This window comes from Cyclopterus lumpus, chromosome 5 (genome assembly GCF_009769545.1).
Source record: "Cyclopterus lumpus isolate fCycLum1 chromosome 5, fCycLum1.pri, whole genome shotgun sequence".
Lineage (NCBI taxonomy): Eukaryota > Metazoa > Chordata > Actinopteri > Perciformes > Cyclopteridae > Cyclopterus > Cyclopterus lumpus.
The window spans coordinates 2,239,174-2,258,534 of NC_046970.1; the positions used below are offsets into that span (position 1 = coordinate 2,239,174).

Below are 19,361 nucleotides of genomic sequence, written 5' to 3' on the forward strand. Positions count from 1 at the left end.
TTTATTTGGAGGCGCCTTCCAAGTCACCTTGCAATAAAATACAGGATGATACATGAATAATACAGATGCGCTCGTGAGAGTCGAACATAGCGCAATCCAAAGCAGCAGACCAAAACCATGATGTAAGATTGGGAGTGACGTAATCCTGTGAGGGAAAAGAATGTCGAGACCACATGAAATATAGAAATGCAGACGTTTCTGATCCATTCACAGATTGGACATTTGTTTTTATTCAAACTGCAATCTTCCCGCATCACTGAATCGGCCTCTTTGATTTCAGCTTCCTGCATTGCGACTCATTCACATCGTTGCCCGGCCTGCAAAGTACACCTCAGACATTGTGGCCCACACCCAGTTTACACATAGTGCTGAGGTACAACGTGGGTCACACTGGGCCATCTGGTATGAGGAAACCAGCAGTGTGGTCTTAAAAGTGACTCTTTCATCGGGCTTCAAGACTATTAGCAATTAAATAAATGGGGAAAGTTTTTCAATGCTAGATTTAAATGTTTTAAGAGAATTTACATTCCCATTAGAAAAATGCAAACACATAGACGCAGCATTGTTTCAGGCTGCATGAACTAATTGCCCGGACCGTGCCCCTCCTACGCACACACACTTTTAACACACACATTTCATTACTCAAGGTTCATATATGTATGAACGCCTGGACACATGGTCTTTTGACTTGGTGATTTAGGTTGTTCGTGTTGCGTGGCTTCAGGTAGTCCAGACTTGACGGGGCATGAGTTTTTGATTTACGACAGCCGTGACTGATGCCTTTTCAGAACAAGCGCAGACAAAGCTCATAACGATCTGTCTCAAACTTTTCTTCAGGTAGCATCAACAACAAGATTCTGTTGCTCCGAGAATGGGACCGTTGGAGCCACTTTTCTAGTGTTCAAGTCTGCAGATTATGAGAAGCTGTGCAGGCATCTGCACGTAAGTGTTAGGGGTTGGTTATTGATAAGTAATCCTCAGATGCTCATGTAGTTTTGCGCATCTCTTCAAAGTTAACAAGTGGCGAAAGTAGCACATGTGTTTTCCCTAAATAGCTGCCGGACCTCAGAGATTTGAGCTTAAGGGTAAAGTTCCACACCGTGGTAGAAATTAAAGGCATGTGCGTGTGAAAAGTTGGGGAAGAATGAAAAAGAATGCAGGCCTCACCTCCACCGAAGCTGCAGAGGAAAGAAACACGTGAGGCAGAGTTTGAGCTGGGAACAACTTGGTGGTGAAAGGCATCAAGTGAGAAAAACAAGAACCTCAGCAGATGTTTGTCCAGAACGAGGACGCTCCATAACAATCCACCCTGAAGCCTTCATCTCTGTTAAAATAAGCGTATAATTAGACATAACTTTGCCTTAGGCCTTTGGTTGGATAATCCTTAATACTATTTTATGCTTGTAGTTTCTTTGTTTGTATTATTATTATTATTATTATCATTATCAATGCTTGGCTAAACATTAATTAATTAACATGTTAGCTGGGATATTATAATAAAACACTTCTGAAATAAATAAAATATAAAATGATCTGCCTATTTCTGAGAATGTGTTAAAAATGTGTTACGTCCCCTTCTCGGTCTAGGGGATACGTGGGGGGGGGACAAACACATGGCAGTCAAAGAATAAGTGAAAATAAGTCAAATGGAGGAGTAACGGTTTCAAAATAACATTTATTATGACTGGGGTTAACAAACAACCCAAAAGTTCTACTAAGTGGGAGAGCTTGGGACAGTTGTGGTTGTGCCAAACAAAAGAAATCAAGATAACAAAACTAGGCCTGGCTAACTACCTCTAAAACAAAATGGCTTCACCTGCTTATCTAATAAAAGTCCATCAAAACAATACAGAGGAAGCACCAACCAATAGTCTAATGTTTTAGACACAAAGTACCTACGTGAGTGCACACATGTACAGGGTACCCCAAACTTAACTACTGTCCTCAACCTCCCACCACAAACTTGCACCTCTAGCAGTGTCAGTGGGTACATCGAAACAAAAGACACCTCTGAACTCTTCAGGCCTTCTCCCTTTTATAACGGCCCACTCAGCTGATTGGCTAGCTGGCCTTCTGGAACCCAGGTGCAGCCGGATTGGCCTGTACAGGTGGCCACTGATGGGCACCTAAAAAGGAAAACAAGGAGGGAGAGGAAAACACAATACTGACACGTAACAGATGTCTTTCCAGAAACCAGCAAGAGAGGTCAAGCAAACGTTGTAATTCTTCTTGAGTGCGAGTTGAAGGAGAAGCCAAGTGGCCTGAAAAAGGGTTTTCAAGCCTGTTCGCTTTTCGTGGAAACCTGGATAAATAAAATTGCTGTGAGAAATTTTCAATAACAAGTTATGTAAGTGTAAACTTTTAGTTAAGATTCAGTTGATACCCTGATAGGTGACCGAATGCAGTGAGAGTGGAAAGGACATTAGGAGCAGAAACATAGAGGTCGGATGTGTAAAACAGTAGGTCATCTGCATATAAAGACAGTTTGTGTTCATATCTGCATCTGGCCATGTCTTTGAGGAGGAGGTTGGAGTTGTAAGTTGTTCTCTGGTACGGCCAAAAAGCAGGTGACTCATTAAAGTGCAGCCTGGTGTGTTGACCGCTGCAGAGGGAAGTGTCCAAGGGGTCATTGGTGCTGACAGAAGCTTGAGGGGATGAGTACCAACGTGTTATCCAAGTGATGAAAATGGAACCAAAACCAAATTAATTTTGAGAATAACAAAGGAACTTAAACAGGGAGATGAGGCCTCAGAGGTGCTGGTGACAGAGCTGGTTATTAGTATTGGCAGAGGTTGAAGAATGGTTTTAATTAATCCTGTTTGATCAGAAGACATAATTAACGAGAACAGACAAACAAAACACTGGAAAGGTTCCATTTCCATTTTAATTTTTTATTTCACAGTAATTCTTCTTCCCGCTTGGCAAGTGGAAAAAAGCCACTCCTAGATGCCAGCAGATATGACACATTTGTTTTTAGTTCACTAAATAAGTATGTGTTTGGTTATTGAATGTTACTAATGCTAGCTAATGCTGTAATGTGTTCTTGTTTTTTATAAATGTGTACCTTTTTGCCCGTTACTCATGCATTCCACTGCCCTGTGACCACTAAGCAGGCTACTGGGGTTATAGACTTGCACAATAATCACACTCTCACTCCACTTCTTTAGCTCTCGCTCTCTTCCCCTTCAAACAGCTGCAGGGTGTGTCACGTCTTATCTTTTGACAATCCCTCCCTACCTGTATTACAGGCCACTCCTGTCATTCCGCGCTAGAGGCGTGTAGCCTGAGGTGGAAGGGAGGCTGGACAGCAACATGAGTCCAGGGTGAAGTGACTGAAGAGGATCCTCCCCCTTGTTCCACACAGACATAAAAGCCGACAGCGTCTACAGTCAGACACTCAGAGGGACTTGGCTCTCCTTTTGAAGACTGCTCATCTTCTGTTTTCCTCTTCTCCGATAGTTGATAACCACAGCAAACACCATGAGGAAGTCATACTCAATCTCTGGCAGCGGCGGCAGCATCAGGAGGTCCAATGCACCATCTAGCAGCTACTCCGTACAAAGATCCAGTTATGGTGCTGGTGGTGGTGGTGGAGGTGGTGGTTTTGTTTCCAGTGGTTTCGGTGGTTCCAGTGGTTTTGGTTCTGGTATGTCTTCAATGGGTAGTAGTTATGGCTTTTCTTCGAGCCAAGGAGGCGGCTGCATCCCTCCACCGATCACCGCTGTCCAAGTCAACAAGAGCCTGCTGGCCCCCCTGAACCTGGCTATCGACCCATCCATCCAGGTGGTCCGCACCCAGGAGAAAGAGCAGATCAAGAACCTCAACAACCGCTTCGCCTCCTTCATCGACAAGGTGGGTTCCTGTGCCCCCCTGTGTGTGACGGTCCTATGTACAATTTAGTCTCGGCCTCATTATCTTAGTGCTGACGGCCTGTGAGCTACGCTTACTGCTAGCAGCTGTCCAAAGGGACCTTTAGTAGATAGCACTGTTTAGTTCAAGATTCACTAGCTGTGAATCCTATCTGCGTGCTATTGAATCCATCCATGAGTTCCAGTCTCTGGGATTAGAAAGCTCACAAACATCTCAAAGTCTGTCACTGATGGTGACCCCACTGGCAACTCCATCCAAACTCTACTCAAGCGAACAGGCAGCCTTTCTGCACACTATCTAAACATGGGTGGGGATTATATTGCAGTGACTTAACATAATCTATCTACGCTATGCCCACAGAGTCCAAAGTCTTTCCTTTGTACAGTGCACCTATCACCTGGTTGTTATGGCAAAAAGAATGCTGTGTATAGAGCAGTAAAATCCACATTCACTTGTCTTTAACGCAACAATCACACAACCGTGTAATTGTTTGTGTGCACGCTATGAGAAGAGGACCTTTCTGAAGAGAAGGACTCTGTGAACAAAGCACTCATCCCATAACACTGCACGGCTTTGTCTTCTTTATCTGCCACGCCTAGTTTTTATTTTTTTGGCAAGAGTGACTGTGTGGCCTCTATTGCCCAACAGAGGCTACAGGAGGATTCATGGGACACAGAAGACTTACAATAGGTGAAACACACACTAGAAGCATCTAGATTGAACATACTATACATGTATAGTTTGAAGAAGGACAATTCAGTTTTCCCGTTTACACTTTTTCGTATTCAAATAGCTTGAACAAGCAAAGATATGCCATCATGAGTTCCAGTGGTTGTGAATTGGGTGTGGCAATTCAGACATATGGCTATCAACAGAGTCATGTAGATAAAGGTGCGACCACAACTACACACCCTTTGTGACCCAATTGCTCTGACTTAGAATCTTATACTTACACTTTTTTTTAAAACATCTGACAATCTTCCTTATCTTTGTGTGTCCACAGGTCCGTTTCCTGGAGCAGCAGAACAAGATGCTGGAGACCAAATGGAGCCTCCTGCAGGACCAGACCACAACCCGGTCCAACATCGACAGCATGTTCGAAGCCTACATCGCCAACCTGCGCAGACAGCTGGACGGGCTGGGCAACGAGAAGGCCAAGATGGAGGGAGAGCTGAGGAACATGCAGGGCCAGGTTGAGGACTTCAAGAGGAAGTGAGTGCTGCCATGACGTGGCCACTAGTTATAATACCTCGGTACAGAGAGCAGATGGACTAAAACGTTGGCTTTTGTCCCAACAGGTATGAAGATGAAATCAACAAACGTGCAGCTGCAGAGAATGAATTTGTGCTCCTGAAGAAGGTGCAAAAACATCCAAATGGCCATTAAATGCATTTCTGTAACCCTGAGGTTTAAGACAATGTGGCCAGTTGTAACACTTCCTGTTTCTCTATGGTTTTCTTTCCAGGATGTTGATGGTGCTTACATGAACAAGGTGGAGCTGGAGGCCAAAGCTGATGCTCTTCAGGATGAGATCAACTTCCTCAGGGCCGTCTATGAGGCTGTACGTATCTATAATGTCTAATATTTATCATACTATCGTCACCATTTAAGTTAAAGCTGATGGTCATCCACTCCTCATGTCAATCATCTATGAAGGACAAAGAGTTAACTGATGTGCAACAACCATTGGTTCTGTAGGAGCTTCGTGAACTGCAGGGCCAGATCAAGGACACCTCCGTCGTCGTGGAGATGGACAACAGCCGTAACCTGGACATGGACTCCGTTGTGGCTGAAGTGCGTGCTCAGTACGAGGACATCGCCAACCGCAGCAAGGCTGAAGCAGAGACCTGGTACAAACAGAAGGTGAGAGAAATGAAACATCTGGTTCATCCTTTCTTTGAATGTCTTTTTATTACACTTTCAACACCTCTTCCAAGTATGTGGATCATGCTCTTGATACAACGTTTGTTTCATATTAGTACGAGGAGATGCAGAGCTCTGCCGGACAGTATGGGGAGGACCTGCGCTCAACCAAGACTGAGATCTCTGAGCTGAACCGCATGATCGCCCGTCTTCAGAATGAGATTGAGTCCGTCAAGGGACAGGTACATGTCAAGACCTTCACATGGACGACGCCCTGTTATTTACACACTTCATTGTTTCACAGGATTTGCAGTTATTAATCCATCAACATCATTTTCCACAGAGGGGCAGCCTTGAGGCCCAGATCGCAGAGGCTGAGGAGCGTGGTGAGCTGGCAGTGAAGGATGCCAAGCTCCGCATCCGGGACCTGGAGGAAGCTCTGCAGAGAGCCAAGCAGGACATGGCCCGCCAGGTGCGCGAGTACCAGGAGCTGATGAACGTCAAGCTGGCCCTGGACATTGAAATTGCAACCTACAGGAAACTGCTGGAAGGAGAGGAGAGCAGGTGGGACACTTGAATATGAAATGTATTTCAATGGCTGCAGCATCAGCTTCAACTCTGAATTAAGTGCTAACCCGCCACTCTTCCGCCGTCAGACTGTCCAGCGGAGGTCCAAGCGCCACCATCCACGTGCAGCAGACCTCTGGAGGTGGTGGTAAGTTTCAGATTTCATATACATCAGGTGATACCTGAGCCAACAGCCCACACCGACAGATAGATGGATAAATAACAACACTTGCATGCTCTGTTTTTGCTTCAGGATTATCCAGCTCCAACTCCGGAGGTGGATTCGGCTACGGTGGCAGCAGCGGCGGTGGCTACGGTGGCGGCTACGGTGGCAGCAGCAGCGGCGGCTACGGCGGCGGCATGTCTGGTGGTTATGGTGGCACCATTACCAAGTCCACAGTCTCATCAACCAGTTCCAGGAGAGTCTATTAAAAAGGAGCGCCATCCCTCTTCCCCTTCAGCAACCCTGGAGTTTGATCTCAACCTGTACCCGCTCATGGTGCTATGCAATATTGTTGAGCTTGAACCCACAACGCAGCTTAATAAATTGTGTTACACTGCTACCAGTTGTGTTTCATGGATCACTGGTGGCTTTTCTTGTAACAAATAATACAAAATACAAACAAACACAAAGGCTTTGATGGAGGGTTCAAACTAAACAAGGGACATTTGACAATCTGTACTTAAATGTGGTGTCGTCGTTGCTACATTTGAGTGCTGATGTCGGTCGGGGGAGCAACACAGTGACCAGATCCAGATGAATCTGTGTGACTTCACATGCACTTAGTTTCACTTTGAACTTGTTGTCCACTGACTCGTTCTTCTGACTGTCGAACGGTTCCATGTTTACTTTTTGTGCATTCACCTTCCGGCGAGAATAAAAACTACGTCGAAAACCCAGATTTATTTTTGTATCGGCAAATAAATAACTAAATAAATAAATCTGAGAACTTAAGTTGCCTCTCGCTCTCTTTATTGCTCTGATAAATGAAAGAGAAAGTTCAGGAATGTTTTTACTTCCGATAGTAAGTTGCAATGAAATTTCCACTCTGAGATTTCCTCACTTCCTGCCGCATATGCATGTCCAATATGTCATCTGTATAATTAACCTCCCTGTTGGGGGAGGGGAGGGACGACTGGATCTCTCGTCACATGTCTGACATGCAGAGCGACATCCTTCATCAGGAGAGCGACTTCCTGCGTCGAGAAGACACTCATTTGACTATCAAACGTGAATATTAACATATTTAAGCTTGAAGAGAATCCGCAGTGCTTCCTGCTTCACATTCAGAGACGAGTACATGTGCACAGCCAGGATACTGTAATGAACCCCAATACGCATAATCAGGTCAGAGATAGTGTTCATATGAAGCACCAGTTATGCTTTCGTGCTTGGACCTGTATCTCAGGTGTCTGCCAGGTCGACATCATTCACTTTGTTGATTGAACTTAATTATTTTCCGCTTACACAACGGTGTATTTTTAAATGCGGCCTTGCACACTCAAAGTTTGCAATGGCGGTTAAACAAACAAAACCTTTTGTTCATCTTCACCTGAGGCGACGAGCGCTGGCAGAGAACACGCATTTCATTGTTTCATTTGATGCCCAGACAAATTAAAGTTGAGTCATAGAATTGGAAGAAGACGCAACCCAAAGTGTGAAGTTGTAACCGTGAATGTTTCCACAAAAACCCAGTTACGTCACCGTGGGAACCGTTATGGGTGATGCTTCTTTCCCCTGAAGCTGTCGCGTGAGTTCAGTCAGACTTCAGCGGTGCTGAGAAGAGTACATTACTAGAGGGTGTGCATCTTAATTATCAGCAATTGTTTGAAACTTTCAGTGGCCCTGGCAAAGCAACCTCATTTGGGTAACATTTGGGCTACAATATCAGGAAGTGAAGCCACTAGCCCTGGCCAATTAAAAACCAACAGTTGGACTTTGGATGAAGAATTTGAAGGCTACAAGGGAGCATGGGGAAACAAGGAACCTCCAAAATGTGAACAAACAGTTCAAGATGGGTAAGTTCTCAAAGGCGGTCCTTCATAGTGTCGGACCAGAGAGTTCCCAGGCACTCCATGAGATTGGGCCTGTGTTGGGGAACAGATCCACGAGGCAAACAATCACAAGTCCCAGCCTCTTGACCTCTCCTGAAGGTGACGCATTTGTGCTCCTCACAACTGTGGAGGTGGATCCTTGGGAGGCTGAGTCATGTGCAACCATCAGCACCAAGAGGGGCTCGGGTCGGAGCCGGTGCAACAGACACAGAAGCGGCACGCAGACAACGCCGACTGCAGAAAATGGAGACTGAAACAAATCCTTCTGGCTAAGGAGCAGCTGAAGCTGACAGTGCTTCAGCTGCAAGAGACAGGGCTGAGAATACAGCTGTTGGAGAAGAAGCTTGCTTAAGAATAAGCCCAGGATAGTTTATCAAAGGGGAACTGAACTTTGAACGCTTCATATGGATGTTGCCTAGTTATAGCTGCATGCTCAAGGACCTCTTGAGGTTCCTATCTCAAAACACCCTTTATTTGTTTCAAACTGCCATTGACTGCCTGCTGACTCACTCACTACGCTTCGCCACTCCTCTTGTATGAAACATCATATACGACAACCTCAACTTTGAAAGAAGTTTGTTTACTTTCAGCACATTGCTGTCTAGAATGTTTTTTTTTTACATGTTTACCTTTTTGCCCTTTACTCATGCATCCCCTCAAATATTATTTCCACTGCCCTGTGACCACTAAGCAGGCTACTGGGGTTATAGACTTGCACAATAATCACACTCTCACTCCACTTCTTTAGCTCTCGCTCTCTTCCCCTTCAAACAGCTGCAGGGTGTGTCACGTCTTATCTTTTGACAATCCCTCCCTACCTGTATTACAGGCCACTCCTGTCATTCCGCGCTAGAGGCGTGTAGCCTGAGGTGGAAGGGAGGCTGGACAGCAACATGAGTCCAGGGTGAAGTGACTGAAGAGGATCCTCCCCCTTGTTCCACACAGACATAAAAGCCAACAGCGTCTACAGTCAGACACTCAGAGGGACTTGGCTCTCCTTTTGAAGACTGCTCATCTTCTGTTTTCCTCTTCTCCGATAGTTGATAACCACAGCAAACACCATGAGGAAGTCATACTCAATCTCTGGCAGCGGCGGCAGCATCAGGAGGTCCAATGCACCATCTAGCAGCTACTCCGTACAAAGATCCAGTTATGGTGCTGGTGGTGGTGGTGGAGGTGGTGGTTTTGTTTCCAGTGGTTTCGGTGGTTCCAGTGGTTTTGGTTCTGGTATGTCTTCAATGGGTAGTAGTTATGGCTTTTCTTCGAGCCAAGGAGGCGGCTGCATTCCTCCACCGATCACCGCTGTCCAAGTCAACCAGAGCCTGCTGGCCCCCCTGAACCTGGCTATCGACCCATCCATCCAGGTGGTCCGCACCGAGGAGAAAGAGCAGATCAAGACCCTCAACAACCGCTTCGCCTCCTTCATCGACAAGGTGGGTTCCTGTGCCCCCCTGTGTGTGACGGTCCTATGTACAATTTAGTCTCGGCCTCATTATCTTAGTGCTGACGGCCTGTGAGCTACGCTTACTGCTAGCAGCTGTCCAAAGGGACCTTTAGTAGATAGCACTGTTTAGTTCAAGATTCACTAGCTGTGAATCCTATCTGCGTGCTATTGAATCCATCCATGAGTTCCAGTCTCTGGGATTAGAAAGCTCACAAACATCTCAAAGTCTGTCACTGATGGTGACCCCACTGGCAACTCCATCCAAACTCTACTCAAGCGAACAGGCAGCCTTTCTGCACACTATCTAAACATGGGTGGGGATTATATTGCAGTGACTTAACATAATCTATCTACGCTATGCCCACAGAGTCCAAAGTCTTTCCTTTGTACAGTGCACCTATCACCTGGTTGTTATGGCAAAAAGAATGCTGTGTATAGAGCAGTAAAATCCACATTCACTTGTCTTTAACGCAACAATCACACAACCGTGTAATTGTTTGTGTGCACGCTATGAGAAGAGGACCTTTCTGAAGAGAAGGACTCATAAACTTCATAAAACAAAGCACTCAGGCCTTTTAAATTCTGATATCACAATGACATAACCTTTTTGCATTGATTATTTTTCAAATCACTACTCAGCCCAGTAACGCCAGAAAGAGTCAATGAAGTCAAACAGCAGACAAACAAAATCAATACGTAGAAAATGGTTCTGGAAAAACAACATCTGACAATCTTCCTTATCTTTGTGTGTCCACAGGTCCGTTTCCTGGAGCAGCAGAACAAGATGCTGGAGACCAAATGGAGCCTCCTGCAGGACCAGACCACAACCCGGTCCAACATCGACGGCATGTTCGAAGCCTACATCGCCAACCTGCGCAGACAGCTGGACGGGCTGGGCAACGAGAAGGCCAAGATGGAGGGAGAGCTGAGGAACATGCAGGGCCAGGTTGAGGACTTCAAGAGGAAGTGAGTGCTGCCATGACGTGGCCACTAGTTATAATACCTCGGTACAGAGAGCAGATGGACTAAAACGTTGGCTTTTGTCCCAACAGGTATGAAGATGAAATCAACAAACGTGCAGCTGCAGAGAATGAATTTGTGCTCCTGAAGAAGGTGCAAAAACATCCAAATGGCCATTAAATGCATTTCTGTAACCCTGAGGTTTAAGACAATGTGGCCAGTTGTAACACTTCCTGTTTCTCTATGGTTTTCTTTCCAGGATGTTGATGGTGCTTACATGAACAAGGTGGAGCTGGAGGCCAAAGCTGATGCTCTTCAGGATGAGATCAACTTCCTCAGGGCCGTCTATGAGGCTGTACGTATCTATAATGTCTAATATTCATCATACTATCGTCACCATTTAAGTTAAAGCTGATGGTCATCCACTCCTCATGTCAATCATCTATGAAGGACAAAGAGTTAACTGATGTGCAACAACCATTGGTTCTGTAGGAGCTTCGTGAACTGCAGGGCCAGATCAAGGACACCTCCGTCGTCGTGGAGATGGACAACAGCCGTAACCTGGACATGGACTCCGTTGTGGCTGAAGTGCGTGCTCAGTACGAGGACATCGCCAACCGCAGCAAGGCTGAAGCAGAGACCTGGTACAAACAGAAGGTGAGAGAAATGAAACATCTGGTTCATCCTTTCTTTGAATTTCTTTTTTATTACACTTTCAACACCTCTTCCAAGTATGTGGATCATGCTCTTGATACAACGTTTGTTTCATATTAGTACGAGGAGATGCAGAGCTCTGCCGGACAGTATGGGGAGGACCTGCGCTCAACCAAGACTGAGATCTCTGAGCTGAACCGCATGATCGCCCGTCTTCAGAATGAGATTGAGTCCGTCAAGGGACAGGTACATGTCAAGACCTTCACATGGACGACGCCCTGTTATTTACACACTTCATTGTTTCACAGGATTTGCAGTTATTAATCCATCAACATCATTTTCCACAGAGGGGCAGCCTTGAGGCCCAGATCGCAGAGGCTGAGGAGCGTGGTGAGCTGGCAGTGAAGGATGCCAAGCTCCGCATCCGGGACCTGGAGGAAGCTCTGCAGAGAGCCAAGCAGGACATGGCCCGCCAGGTGCGCGAGTACCAGGAGCTGATGAACGTCAAGCTGGCCCTGGACATTGAAATTGCAACCTACAGGAAACTGCTGGAAGGAGAGGAGAGCAGGTGGGACACTTGAATATGAAATGTATTTCAATGGCTGCAGCATCAGCTTCAACTCTGAATTAAGTGCTAACCCGCCACTCTTCCGCCGTCAGACTGTCCAGCGGAGGTCCAAGCGCCACCATCCACGTGCAGCAGACCTCTGGAGGTGGTGGTAAGTTTCAGATTTCATATACATCAGGTGATACCTGAGCCAACAGCCCACACCGACAGATAGATGGATAAATAACAACACTTGCATGCTCTGTTTTTGCTTCAGGATTATCCAGCTCCAACTCCGGAGGTGGATTCGGCTACGGTGGCAGCAGCAGCGGCGGCTACGGCGGCGGCATGTCTGGTGGTTATGGTGGCACCATTACCAAGTCCACAGTCTCATCAACCAGTTCCAGGAGAGTCTATTAAAAAGGAGCGCCATCCCTCTTCCCCTTCAGCAACCCTGGAGTTTGATCTCAACCTGTACCCGCTCATGGTGCTATGCAATATTGTTGAGCTTGAACCCACAACGCAGCTTAATAAATTGTGTTACACTGCTACCAGTTGTGTTTCATGGATCACTGGTGGCTTTTCTTGTAACAAATAATACAAAATACAAACAAACACAAAGGCTTTGATGGAGGGTTAAAACTAAACAAGGGACATTTGACAATCTGTACTTAAATGTGGTGTCGTCGTTGCTACATTTGAGTGCTGATGTCGGTCGGGGGAGCAACACAGTGACCAGATCCAGATGAATCTGTGTGACTTCACATGCACTTAGTTTCACTTTGAACTTGTTGTCCACTGACTCGTTCTTCTGACTGTCGAACGGTTCCATGTTTACTTTTTGTGCATTCACCTTCCGGCGAGAATAAAAACTACGTCGAAAACCCAGATTTATTTTTGTATCGGCAAATAAATAACTAAATAAATAAATCTGAGAACTTAAGTTGCCTCTCGCTCTCTTTATTGCTCTGATAAATGAAAGAGAAAGTTCAGGAATGTTTTTACTTCCGATAGTAAGTTGCAATGAAATTTCCACTCTGAGATTTCCTCACTTCCTGCCGCATATTCATGTCCAATATGTCATCTGTATAATTAACCTCCCTGTTGGGGGAGGGGAGGGACGACTGGATCTCTCGTCACATGTCTGACATGCAGAGCGACATCCTTCATCAGAAGAGCGACTTCCTGCGTCGAGAAGACACTCATTTGACTATCAAACGTGAATATTAACATATTTAAGCTTGAAGAGAATCCGCAGTGCTTCCTGCTTCACATTCAGAGACGAGTACATGTGCACAGCCAGGATACTGTAATGAACCCCAATACGCATAATCAGGTCAGAGATAGTGTTCATATGAAGCACCAGTTATGCTTTCGTGCTTGGACCTGTATCTCAGGTGTCTGCCAGGTCGACATCATTCACTTTGTTGATTGAACTTAATTATTTTCCGCTTACACAACGGTGTATTTTTAAATGCGGCCTTGCACACTCAAAGTTTGCAATGGCGGTTAAACAAACAAAACCTTTTGTTCATCTTCACCTGAGGCGACGAGCGCTGGCAGAGAACACGCATTTCATTGTTTCATTTGATGCCCAGACAAATTAAAGTTGAGTCATAGAATTGGAAGAAGACGCAACCCAAAGTGTGAAGTTGTAACCGTGAATGTTTCCACAAAAACCCAGTTACGTCACCGTGGGAACCGTTATGGGTGATGCTTCTTTCCCCTGAAGCTGTCGCGTGAGTTCAGTCAGACTTCAGCGGTGCTGAGAAGAGTACATTACTAGAGGGTGTGCATCTTAATTATCAGCAATTGTTTGAAACTTTCAGTGGCCCTGGCAAAGCAACCTCATTTGGGTAACATTTGGGCTACAATATCAGGAAGTGAAGCCACTAGCCCTGGCCAATTAAAAACCAACAGTTGGACTTTGGATGAAGAATTTGAAGGCTACAAGGGAGCATGGGGAAACAAGGAACCTCCAAAATGTGAACAAACAGTTCAAGATGGGTAAGTTCTCAAAGGCGGTCCTTCATAGTGTCGGACCAGAGAGTTCCCAGGCACTCCATGAGATTGGGCCTGTGTTGGGGAACAGATCCACGAGGCAAACAATCACAAGTCCCAGCCTCTTGACCTCTCCTGAAGGTGACGCATTTGTGCTCCTCACAACTGTGGAGGTGGATCCTTGGGAGGCTGAGTCATGTGCAACCATCAGCACCAAGAGGGGCTCGGGTCGGAGCCGGTGCAACAGACACAGAAGCGGCACGCAGACAACGCCGACTGCAGAAAATGGAGACTGAAACAAATCCTTCTGGCTAAGGAGCAGCTGAAGCTGACAGTGCTTCAGCTGCAAGAGACAGGGCTGAGAATACAGCTGTTGGAGAAGAAGCTTGCTTAAGAATAAGCCCAGGATAGTTTATCAAAGGGGAACTGAACTTTGAACGCTTCATATGGATGTTGCCTAGTTATAGCTGCATGCTCAAGGACCTCTTGAGGTTCCTATCTCAAAACACCCTTTATTTGTTTCAAACTGCCATTGACTGCCTGCTGACTCACTCACTACGCTTCGCCACTCCTCTTGTATGAAACATCATATACGACAACCTCAACTTTGAAAGAAGTTTGTTTACTTTCAGCACATTGCTGTCTAGAATGTTTTTTTTTTACATGTTTACCTTTTTGCCCTTTACTCATGCATCCCCTCAAATATTATTTCCACTGCCCTGTGACCACTAAGCAGGCTACTGGGGTTATAGACTTGCACAATAATCACACTCTCACTCCACTTCTTTAGCTCTCGCTCTCTTCCCCTTCAAACAGCTGCAGGGTGTGTCACTTCTTATCTTTTGACAATCCCTCCCTACCTGTATTACAGGCCACTCCTGTCATTCCGCGCTAGAGGCGTGTAGCCTGAGGTGGAAGGGAGGCTGGACAGCAACATGAGTCCAGGGTGAAGTGACTGAAGAGGATCCTCCCCCTTGTTCCACACAGACATAAAAGCCAACAGCGTCTACAGTCAGACACTCAGAGGGACTTGGCTCTCCTTTTGAAGACTGCTCATCTTCTGTTTTCCTCTTCTCCGATAGTTGATAACCACAGCAAACACCATGAGGAAGTCATACTCAATCTCTGGCAGCGGCGGCAGCATCAGGAGGTCCAATGCACCATCTAGCAGCTACTCCGTACAAAGATCCAGTTATGGTGCTGGTGGTGGTGGTGGAGGTGGTGGTTTTGTTTCCAGTGGTTTCGGTGGTTCCAGTGGTTTTGGTTCTGGTATGTCTTCAATGGGTAGTAGTTATGGCTTTTCTTCGAGCCAAGGAGGCGGCTGCATCCCTCCACCGATCACCGCTGTCCAAGTCAACCAGAGCCTGCTGGCCCCCCTGAACCTGGCTATCGACCCATCCATCCAGGTGGTCCGCACCGAGGAGAAAGAGCAGATCAAGACCCTCAACAACCGCTTCGCCTCCTTCATCGACAAGGTGGGTTCCTGTGCCCCCCTGTGTGTGACGGTCCTATGTACAATTTAGTCTCGGCCTCATTATCTTAGTGCTGACGGCCTGTGAGCTACGCTTACTGCTAGCAGCTGTCCAAAGGGACCTTTAGTAGATAGCACTGTTTAGTTCAAGATTCACTAGCTGTGAATCCTATCTGCGTGCTATTGAATCCATCCATGAGTTCCAGTCTCTGGGATTAGAAAGCTCACAAACATCTCAAAGTCTGTCACTGATGGTGACCCCACTGGCAACTCCATCCAAACTCTACTCAAGCGAACAGGCAGCCTTTCTGCACACTATCTAAACATGGGTGGGGATTATATTGCAGTGACTTAACATAATCTATCTACGCTATGCCCACAGAGTCCAAAGTCTTTCCTTTGTACAGTGCACCTATCACCTGGTTGTTATGGCAAAAAGAATGCTGTGTATAGAGCAGTAAAATCCACATTCACTTGTCTTTAACGCAACAATCACACAACCGTGTAATTGTTTGTGTGCACGCTATGAGAAGAGGACCTTTCTGAAGAGAAGGACTCATAAACTTCATAAAACAAAGCACTCAGGCCTTTTAAATTCTGATATCACAATGACATAACCTTTTTGCATTGATTATTTTTCAAATCACTACTCAGCCCAGTAACGCCAGAAAGAGTCAATGAAGTCAAACAGCAGACAAACAAAATCAATACGTAGAAAATGGTTCTGGAAAAACAACATCTGACAATCTTCCTTATCTTTGTGTGTCCACAGGTCCGTTTCCTGGAGCAGCAGAACAAGATGCTGGAGACCAAATGGAGCCTCCTGCAGGACCAGACCACAACCCGGTCCAACATCGACGGCATGTTCGAAGCCTACATCGCCAACCTGCGCAGACAGCTGGACGGGCTGGGCAACGAGAAGGCCAAGATGGAGGGAGAGCTGAGGAACATGCAGGGCCAGGTTGAGGACTTCAAGAGGAAGTGAGTGCTGCCATGACGTGGCCACTAGTTATAATACCTCGGTACAGAGAGCAGATGGACTAAAACGTTGGCTTTTGTCCCAACAGGTATGAAGATGAAATCAACAAACGTGCAGCTGCAGAGAATGAATTTGTGCTCCTGAAGAAGGTGCAAAAACATCCAAATGGCCATTAAATGCATTTCTGTAACCCTGAGGTTTAAGACAATGTGGCCAGTTGTAACACTTCCTGTTTCTCTATGGTTTTCTTTCCAGGATGTTGATGGTGCTTACATGAACAAGGTGGAGCTGGAGGCCAAAGCTGATGCTCTTCAGGATGAGATCAACTTCCTCAGGGCCGTCTATGAGGCTGTACGTATCTATAATGTCTAATATTCATCATACTATCGTCACCATTTAAGTTAAAGCTGATGGTCATCCACTCCTCATGTCAATCATCTATGAAGGACAAAGAGTTAACTGATGTGCAACAACCATTGGTTCTGTAGGAGCTTCGTGAACTGCAGGGCCAGATCAAGGACACCTCCGTCGTCGTGGAGATGGACAACAGCCGTAACCTGGACATGGACTCCGTTGTGGCTGAAGTGCGTGCTCAGTACGAGGACATCGCCAACCGCAGCAAGGCTGAAGCAGAGACCTGGTACAAACAGAAGGTGAGAGAAATGAAACATCTGGTTCATCCTTTCTTTGAATTTCTTTTTTATTACACTTTCAACACCTCTTCCAAGTATGTGGATCATGCTCTTGATACAACGTTTGTTTCATATTAGTACGAGGAGATGCAGAGCTCTGCCGGACAGTATGGGGAGGACCTGCGCTCAACCAAGACTGAGATCTCTGAGCTGAACCGCATGATCGCCCGTCTTCAGAATGAGATTGAGTCCGTCAAGGGACAGGTACATGTCAAGACCTTCACATGGACGACGCCCTGTTATTTACACACTTCATTGTTTCACAGGATTTGCAGTTATTAATCCATCAACATCATTTTCCACAGAGGGGCAGCCTTGAGGCCCAGATCGCAGAGGCTGAGGAGCGTGGTGAGCTGGCAGTGAAGGATGCCAAGCTCCGCATCCGGGACCTGGAGGAAGCTCTGCAGAGAGCCAAGCAGGACATGGCCCGCCAGGTGTGCGAGTACCAGGAGCTGATGAACGTCAAGCTGGCCCTGGACATTGAAATTGCAACCTACAGGAAACTGCTGGAAGGAGAGGAGAGCAGGTGGGACACTTGAATATGAAATGTATTTCAATGGCTGCAGCATCAGCTTCAACTCTGAATTAAGTGCTAACCCGCCACTCTTCCGCCGTCAGACTGTCCAGCGGAGGTCCAAGCGCCACCATCCACGTGCAGCAGACCTCTGGAGGTGGTGGTAAGTTTCAGATTTCATATACATCAGGTGATACCTGAGCCAACAGCCCACACCGACAGATAGATGGATAAATAACAACACTTGCATGCTCTGTTTTTGCTTCAGGATTATCCAGCTCCAACTCCGGAGGTGGATTCGGCTACGGTGGCAGCAGCAGCGGCGGCTACGGTGGCAGCAGCAGCGGCGGCTACGGTGGCGGCTACGGTGGCAGCAGCAGCGGCGGCTACGGTGGCGGCTACGGCGGCGGCATGTCTGGTGGTTATGGTGGCACCATTACCAAGTCCACAGTCTCATCAACCAGTTCCAGGAGAGTCTATTAAAAAGGAGCGCCATCCCTCTTCCCCTTCAGCAACCCTGGAGTTTGATCTCAACCTGTACCCGCTCATGGTGCTATGCAATATTGTTGAGCTTGAACCCACAACGCAGCTTAATAAATTGTGTTACAAAAAAGATTGTTGGGATTAATGAAATAAAAAGCTGAAGAGGTTTTTACTTTTAATAGAAATGTCTGTTGTAATTTCACACGAAGGCAGTGCTGAGCCACTTTTCTGCTCCTCACTTCCTGTTTGGAAAAGCCGTCTCACACGTTGCACAGATCCCTGAAAGACTCACGGCATTACACTTTTATTATCGGTGATTAAGTGAGTTTACATTGTCAATTTTGCAACAGATGCTTCTCTCATATTTATTCAGGAAGGTGCCATAATATCGACGTCTCATTTGATCACATTCAGGCTTCACCACTGAGTTATTTATAGGTTTACATGCGAGTCCCATACATACAATCAAATTGGCCCCAACTGCATTGAAAACAGGTAATATATCAATCAGTCCGTATTAATACCATACTCTGATGCAATTTTGAACTAGGTTTTAATATATTTGAATGAAAAGATTACTCAATACATAGTTTATTCAATGGTTTCAGAACCGGTCCATTAATTAATGAAAGACAACAACGTCCTGATATCAACTTTAAACCACAATGTTGATTGTTGACTCTGACCTGCTGGGTGGGAGCTCTGTGTTGTAGTTTTTATTGTGAAATTCATGATTTGTGGAGAGGATGCATGGAGCCAATCAGGACCAGTCCAGGTACCTCCAGGTATCTCCAGGTAACTCCAGGTAACTCCAGGTACCTCCAGGTATCTCCAGGTAACTCCAGGTAACTCCAGGTACCTCCAGGTACCTCCAGGTATCTCTAGGTAACTCCAGGTAACTCCAGGTACCTCCAGGTATCTCCAGGTAACTCCAGGTAACTCCAGGTAACTCCAGGTACCTCCAGGTATCTCCAGGTAACTCCAGGTAACTCCAGGTAACTCCAGGTAACTCCAGGTATCTCCAGGGGGTATCTCCAGGAGGTATCTCCAGGTACCTCCAGGTATCTCCAGGTAACTCCAGGTAACTCCAGGTACCTCCAGGTATCTCCAGGTAACTCCAGGTAACTCCAGGTATCTCCAGGTAACTCCAGGTAACTCCAGGTAACTCCAGGTATCTCCAGGGGGTATCTCCAGGAGGTATCTCCAGGTACCTCCAGGTATCTACAGGTAACTCCAGGTAACTCCAGGTACCTCCAGGTAT

General features: G+C 46.3%; 3 protein-coding genes across 3 annotated transcripts; all 3 read left to right on the top strand.

Annotated features, from left to right (window-relative positions):
- Positions 1-3,383: 3,383 nt before the first annotated feature.
- Positions 3,384-7,255, top strand: LOC117730894 (keratin, type II cytoskeletal 8-like). Its single transcript, XM_034532952.1, has 9 exons — positions 3,384-3,852; positions 4,874-5,082; positions 5,169-5,229; positions 5,336-5,431; positions 5,569-5,733; positions 5,850-5,975; positions 6,077-6,297; positions 6,390-6,448; positions 6,554-7,255. The coding sequence occupies exons 1-9, from the start codon at positions 3,481-3,483 to the stop codon at positions 6,730-6,732; spliced, it is 1,488 nt and encodes a 495-aa protein (XP_034388843.1). The 5' UTR covers positions 3,384-3,480; the 3' UTR covers positions 6,733-7,255.
- A 2,064-nt stretch (positions 7,256-9,319) lies between these two features.
- On the top strand, positions 9,320-12,903 carry LOC117730249 (keratin, type II cytoskeletal 8-like). Its single transcript, XM_034531795.1, has 9 exons — positions 9,320-9,788; positions 10,557-10,765; positions 10,852-10,912; positions 11,019-11,114; positions 11,252-11,416; positions 11,534-11,659; positions 11,761-11,981; positions 12,074-12,132; positions 12,238-12,903. Exons 1-9 carry the CDS (start codon positions 9,417-9,419, stop codon positions 12,378-12,380), a joined length of 1,452 nt encoding a protein of 483 aa, XP_034387686.1. The 5' UTR covers positions 9,320-9,416; the 3' UTR covers positions 12,381-12,903.
- A 2,064-nt stretch (positions 12,904-14,967) lies between these two features.
- Positions 14,968-18,239, top strand: LOC117730248 (keratin, type II cytoskeletal 8-like). The gene is made up of 9 exons (XM_034531794.1): positions 14,968-15,436; positions 16,205-16,413; positions 16,500-16,560; positions 16,667-16,762; positions 16,900-17,064; positions 17,182-17,307; positions 17,409-17,629; positions 17,722-17,780; positions 17,886-18,239. Exons 1-9 carry the CDS (start codon positions 15,065-15,067, stop codon positions 18,098-18,100), a joined length of 1,524 nt encoding a protein of 507 aa, XP_034387685.1. The 5' UTR covers positions 14,968-15,064; the 3' UTR covers positions 18,101-18,239.
- Positions 18,240-19,361: the final 1,122 nt, after the last annotated feature.

Excerpts from the sequence above, each read along its gene's own strand:
- LOC117730894 (XM_034532952.1), top strand. The coding sequence starts at position 3,481 with ATGAGGAAGTCATACTCAATCTCTGGCAGCGGCGGCAGCATCAGGAGG. Across the intron at positions 5,976-6,076 it reads TTGAGTCCGTCAAGGGACAG|AGGGGCAGCCTTGAGGCCCA; the intron begins GTACATGTCAAG and ends CATTTTCCACAG. Across the intron at positions 6,298-6,389 it reads CTGGAAGGAGAGGAGAGCAG|ACTGTCCAGCGGAGGTCCAA; the intron begins GTGGGACACTTG and ends TTCCGCCGTCAG.
- LOC117730249 (XM_034531795.1), top strand. The coding sequence starts at position 9,417 with ATGAGGAAGTCATACTCAATCTCTGGCAGCGGCGGCAGCATCAGGAGG. Across the intron at positions 9,789-10,556 it reads TCGCCTCCTTCATCGACAAG|GTCCGTTTCCTGGAGCAGCA; the intron begins GTGGGTTCCTGT and ends GTGTGTCCACAG. Across the intron at positions 11,660-11,760 it reads TTGAGTCCGTCAAGGGACAG|AGGGGCAGCCTTGAGGCCCA; the intron begins GTACATGTCAAG and ends CATTTTCCACAG.
- LOC117730248 (XM_034531794.1), top strand. The coding sequence starts at position 15,065 with ATGAGGAAGTCATACTCAATCTCTGGCAGCGGCGGCAGCATCAGGAGG. Across the intron at positions 16,561-16,666 it reads AATTTGTGCTCCTGAAGAAG|GATGTTGATGGTGCTTACAT; the intron begins GTGCAAAAACAT and ends TTTTCTTTCCAG. Across the intron at positions 17,065-17,181 it reads AGACCTGGTACAAACAGAAG|TACGAGGAGATGCAGAGCTC; the intron begins GTGAGAGAAATG and ends GTTTCATATTAG.